This window comes from Rhagoletis pomonella, unplaced genomic scaffold (assembly GCF_013731165.1).
Source record: "Rhagoletis pomonella isolate Grant_MI unplaced genomic scaffold, Rhpom_1.0 Rhpom_scaffold_09188, whole genome shotgun sequence".
NCBI classification, from domain to species: domain Eukaryota; kingdom Metazoa; phylum Arthropoda; class Insecta; order Diptera; family Tephritidae; genus Rhagoletis; species Rhagoletis pomonella.
Genome location: NW_023467717.1, coordinates 1 through 6,219, shown reverse-complemented (window position 1 = coordinate 6,219; position 6,219 = coordinate 1). Strand labels below are relative to the sequence as shown.

Below are 6,219 nucleotides of genomic sequence, written 5' to 3'. Positions count from 1 at the left end.
GGTAGCATACATTTTGTGTTACTGTCAGCCATTGTTATTTCTGCTTGTTTGTGAAATGTGCAAACGTTTGTGAAAACATTTATAAACGCGTTTTACTTAATTAATTAATTAAGAATTGTATATTTTAAACGCAAAAGGTTTTATTTTTTTTATTTTAGGATTGTAAAAGACACAATTTAGACGGCGTGCTTCTGTCTCGAATGTTCGCAGAGTAATAATTTTTATGTTAACATTCACAATAGAATTATGTGCTGGAGACGAAAAGGAATTGAAAGAAGTAGAGGAGTAAGAAAAGGAAAAGATGTGCGATAGGCAGGGTTGCCACCGAGCAAGACAGTTGCATACGGGAAAACAGCGATAGGAAAGAAAATGCTAACAACTCGGCCAATCTGACAGTTGATCGACCTCGATCAATAACTAGATTTACAATGTGGCTTAACCTGAATTATACACACTTAAGTTGTTTCGGATATCACAAATAAGAATTAACAGTCTTAAGTTACAAGGCCTAAGTCTAGGTTATAGTATTGCTTTACTCCTCGACAGGTCCAGCCTCTACGTTTTGCTTAAGCCATTTCCTCATTCTATTTGCCTCTACCACACCATCGTATGGTAGCTGAGTTAGTTGACAATTCTCTATGTCCCGGATAACGTATCGATCATTCCCGAGAATTTTGTATACCACATATCGTCCCCTCAATATAACAATAGCGTATAATTTTTTTTGGGTTTTGAGAAAATCGAGTTTAAAGTTTTTGTTTTTTTTTGTTTGAAGGAAATTTTTGAACAAGAAATTATACACCATTTTTTCCAATGACATTTTGACCCACTTTGTGGAAGTAGAATTTGACGAAATTTTGACCAGACATAGAATCAATGATGGAGATTCTAAATATGCAATAAAAAAATAATGGCGTATGAGCACATACGCTATTGTTATATTGAGGGGACGATATGGTCCCTTATACTTGGGAATTAGTTTTTTGTTAGTCCCAGCGGTGGTGTCAACGTTCCTTATGACTACGAAGTCACCCACATCGTACTTCTTAGCTTCTACGCAATGTTTTAGAAAATATTCCTGGCTATACTCTTGGTCCCTTATACTTGGGAATTAGTTTTTTGTTAGTCCCAGCGGTGGTGTCAACGTTCCTTATGACTACGAAGTCACCCACATCGTACTTCTTAGCTTCTACGCAATGTTTTAGAAAATATTCCTGGCTATACTCTTGAGCGCTTTGAATTGCTTCAGCGGCATCCCGTCGGATGCTCTGTAAATGCCGTACTTCTTGTCTGCCAAACTTGTTATCGAAATATTCCGTAAACTCATCCACTATCCCTTTTGTTCCACACCAAACAAGAGCATACTGGGGGAATTCTTTGTGGAGCTGTGAACTGAATTATTTATTGCATATTCTACTTGCAAGAGCCTATTCGACCAATCGGCATGATCTATGGGGTCACACAGTTTGCCTAGCATCGTTTTTATTACCCTATTAACCCTTTCAACCTGCCCGTTGGCCTGTGGGGAGGCAACCGCAACCTTCACATGCTCTATATTTCTTCGAAATAGAAACTCTTTAAACTCTAACGATGTAAAGCAAGCACCCCTATCAGATATAATTCGTCTGGGCCTACTATAATAACTGAAGTATCTCTCCACTTCCCGAGTGCTCGTTGAGTTCGTCGGGTATAGTTTCACAAACTTAGTAAAACTGTCGATCACGACCAGTATATGCTTTCTCTTAGATTTTAATGATGGTAAGGGACCGAAATGATCTACATGCAAGGTGTCAAACGGTACTGGCCTCTTAGGGATACTATATAAGTGCCTCTCACTCGCTCGAACTGGTTGCGCATACATTATGCATTTAAGGCAATTACCAATAAAAGACTACTTTCCGACGCATTTGAGGGAACCAATAATGGCGACTAATTTTTGAACAACTTTTATCAACAGCTTGGTGTCCGATCTTCTCATGCATCAACCTTATGATATTATCCTCCATCTCACTTGGGATATACAGAACTTTACATCCTTTGCGATTAATCTTAAAAACAAGACCATTTTCTAATTCAAATCCTTCGACAACTCCCTCTTGTAATTGATGTCGTATGTTTTTAATTTTCTCGTCCCTTTCCTGAGCAACTTGGACTTGGAATTCAACCTCATCAACATCTAAGGCCGTGCCGACTTGGCAGCGACTAAGTGCATCTACATGCCCCATGAGAACTCCACTACGGTGTACTATCTTGTAATTATATGCTTCTAACTCAAGAGCCCACCTAGCTATTCGCGCATTAACTTGTTTCCTTTCTAGAGTCGTGGCGAGTGAGTTACAGTCAGTAACTATTTTAAATGGGATCCCCTCCAAATATACTTTAAATCTACGTAACGCATAAATTACAGCTAATGTCTCCAACTCAAAGCTGTGGTATCTGGCTTCCGCAGCGGAGGTACTCTTAGAAAAATAAGCTATTGGGTGAAACTTCTCGTCGTGTTGCCGTTGCAACAAAACTGCACCAAAGCCAGAGGTGCTTGCGTCACAATGGAGTTCTGTTTCCTTTGTAGGATTATAGATCGCAAGAACTGGAGATTGCGTTAGCTTGTCTTTAAGTTGCTCAAATGCGGTGATACAGCTTTCGTTGAAATCGAAATCAACACCCTTTTTTAGCAAATTTAACAATGGCCTAGCAATTTTGGACAAAGACGGCACGAATCGGCGGAAATATGAAAATAAACCTATGCAAGAGTGTAATTCCTTTTGGTTAGATGGCACTGGATATTTCCGTATATCTTTGACGTGAGATTCACTTAAAGTGATTCCGACTGGGGATACAGAGTATCCCAGGTACTCTATCTGAGTATACCCAAACTTGCACTTTGATAAATTTAGTTTTAAACCTCGTCTACTAATACGTTTCAATAATGTCATCAATAAAGTTTTATGCTCTTCGAGAGTTGCAGTGGCAATTAATATATCATCCATGTAGATGATAATTTTCCTTGCGTCCACTAAATCTCTAAATATGTCGTTTATGAAACGCTGAAACACAGCCGGGGCATTTTTAAGTCCGAACGGCATTTTAAGATATTCATACTGTCCATTCGGTGTCACGAACGCAGTGTATGGAATGGACTCCGGTGACATACTAACTTGGTGGAACCCATTTTTTAGGTCTAAAACAGAAAAAATATTCTTACCCTCGAGATATTCTATACAATCCTCTATGAGTGGCAGAGGGTAGTTATCTCGTACGGTTATTTTATTCAGACCCCTATAATCAACACATAAGCGCTTCTGGCCACTCTTCTTCCTTACAAGTACTATTGCTGAAGCGTAAGGAGAATTACTCGCCCGTATAATCCCATCCCTTTCTAAATTTCTTACAATATCCTGGACTACAGTACGATCGGCAAATGATAAACGTCTAGGCGCACAATAAAACGGCACATCAGTTGTTAAGTGAATCTTCATTTCGTATTCTACTGGCTCTACCCTAAGATCTTTCGGATTTATATACGAATCGAACACTAATCTACTTAATTCGGCACGCTGATTACGATTTAGCGCAAAGTCTATATCCAACTCTTCGTTTTGGCTATCGATTTCAATATTGAATATGTCCGGCAATTCGACGGATACCTGCCCGCTGGGACCAACATTCCCACTCGTACCGATCATGTCCCCGGATTTAATGTTATTAGGTGGCGCATAAGCTTTTAAGAGGCTAAACTTGTTTAAGATTTCGACCAGGTCATTCGACAAGGGAGTGCAAAGAGTGTTCTTATATATCAATAAATTGTCTCTCGTATATTTACGTTTTATTTTAGCTAAGCGTATGTTAAACTGCTTCAAAAAATCTCGTCCAAAAATAACAGGTACTAACATTTCATTTTCTGGCAATATATTTATTTTGATATTTTTTACTTCATTTTTAAATTTCACAGAACAAAGGACTTGACCCAATATTTTTAGTTTTAATCCACCAATGCTGCGGTAAGTATGTTGTGGCTCTCGTAAAATTTGGCAATTATTTGGCACACACGATTGCTTCATAAAGCTAGTTGGACTACCGGTATCAAAAAGGGAAATGAATTTATTAAATTTCGCACTCTCTTGTCGATTGGTCTCAAAAGCAATACTTACAAAATTGAACGATTCCAGCTCGGTGAGGTCGTTTTCGTAAACGGCAGCAACTGGTTGGTCGGCAATCGGCTTCAAAATTTTCCGTGGATTGGTGCATGAATGATGGTCGTGACCCATCTTCCAGCACGGGAAGCAGGACCCATTCGGACGCATCGGATACGGGCAGTTTGGCTTTATGTGGCCCCTCTTGGAGCAGTTAAAGCATAGTGGCTGGCTGTTTCCTCCAGACTCGGCAGTAAGCTTATCAGAGGCTGACGATTTGACGGGAACGGCAGGTTGCTTTGCGGCAGCGGCAGGCATCATACGTCGAACAGTACCAAAATTTGGCTTGAGGTATTTGGAATAGTAGCGATTCACTAGCCTCTTCAGCTCGTCCAGTGATTGTGCTGGCATAAGCAAATTTATATTGTTGATTTTATTCCCGATCCCATCAAAGATCAAGTCGATGACGTCAGTTTCCTGGACACATCCACGTTTCGCCAGAGCCTGCATAGTCAATATGTAACAGTGCAGTGATTCTTCTTGGGGCTTCCACTTCCTTTCGCTCAACATTCTGTAGACGTCGTGGCGAGTAACTGCACTGTCGAACTCATCTATAACTGCCTTCCTCAAATCATGATAGTTGAGTGCAGATGTCGTCGTTAAAAACACTCTCGCTGTTCCATGTAATGAGCGACGTAAGCTTAACAATTTAAATTGATCGTCCGCATTAACCGTACGCATTATTTCCTCGAAATCGTCGAAGAAGTGTTGAACTGATTGTGCGGTACTATCACCACTAAATTTTGGAACTGCGTGCTCAATGTCTGCGAATGAAGCTCTACAAGCACTTGGTTTGGCAATCGTAGTTTTCAGCTCATTTATTTGACGTTGCAGCTCCAATATTTCGCGCTTCTTCCTTAATTCCGTAATCTGCTGGTCCAAATTATCAGCGGTGTAGTCGTCACCGGCATTCGTAGGGCTGGATGCCGTGTTGTCAGCGCCAGCGGAAGTTTTGTCGCTGGTGTAGCTATTGGAGACGGCAAGGTTTACGGAGGCAGCATTTTCGGCATTGGCGGTAATATCGGCATTGGCAGTAATATCGTCAGCGGCGGGGGTTATAGGTTCACGAACGGTATTTTCAGCAACGTTATTTAGGTTAGCGGCAGGGGCGCTAGCGCCGGCGTCACGGCATTCGCCAACGGTATTTTCGGTAACCGTATTTTGAGCATCTCGTACCTGATCATACCGCGTGGCGTCGATTATGATGGCACCGTTGTCTGGAGCTGCTCCCTTATCCAAGTCGGATATGTTGTCGTCGTCCACCTCATTGAGCGCCTCATTTGTGCAGTGTGCGGCGTATAAACGCTTTAATTGCGCCACCGTAGCCGTCGCGGGAAAACCAACACTAGCCGCCATTAGAGCGTCGACTAGAAATTGCTTTGTTAGCCTTTGTGGCATATTCGATTTTATTACCTTTATTTAACTTTATTTAACTAAATGGGTACTTGCACCCACACCTGAAGCTTTAAACGCAAAAGGTTTTATTTTTTTTATTTTAGGATTGTAAAAGACACAATTTAGACGGCGTGCTTCTGTCTCGAATGTTCGCAGAGTAATAATTTTTATGTTAACATTCACAATAGAATTATGTGCTGGAGACGAAAAGGAATTGAAAGAAGTAGAGGAGTAAGAAAAGGAAAAGAAGTGCGATAGGCAGGGTTGCCACCGAGCAAGACAGTTGCATACGGGAAAACAGCGATAGGAAAGAAAATGCTAACAATATTAAAGTGGAAATCTCATGCCGGGGTTTTAATGTAACTATTTTGAGGAGGGTGTACATAAATAAAGTGTTTATTGTGTGAAATAGCGCCGAGAGGTTAGTTCAATTTACAAACTTTAACAACAAATAACTTAAAAACTAGAAGCCTGCTGCGGCTAAAAGTATACATATTTGCAATCAGGAGAACTCCCTCTATCGTTCCATAGCTACCTTAATGCGGAACTCCGGGGATGCCAAACTAAATTGCAGCCGAAAAATTCAACGAATTCTCGTCTAAATTTTGACCTGTTTAATCTGAGTTTTTAGAAA

At 40.7% G+C, this 6,219-nt stretch overlaps 1 protein-coding gene across 1 annotated transcript; it reads right to left on the bottom strand.

Moving 5' to 3' along the window:
- Positions 1–3,893: 3,893 nt before the first annotated feature.
- Positions 3,894–5,907, bottom strand: LOC118756187. The gene is made up of 2 exons (XM_036490965.1): positions 4,149–5,907; positions 3,894–4,071 (listed from the first exon to the last, which is right to left on the bottom strand). Exons 1-2 carry the CDS (start codon positions 5,586–5,588, stop codon positions 4,063–4,065), a joined length of 1,449 nt encoding a protein of 482 aa, XP_036346858.1. The 5' UTR covers positions 5,589–5,907; the 3' UTR covers positions 3,894–4,062.
- Positions 5,908–6,219: the final 312 nt, after the last annotated feature.

Excerpts from the sequence above, each read along its gene's own strand:
- LOC118756187 (XM_036490965.1), bottom strand. The coding sequence starts at position 5,588 with ATGCCACAAAGGCTAACAAAGCAATTTCTAGTCGACGCTCTAATGGCG.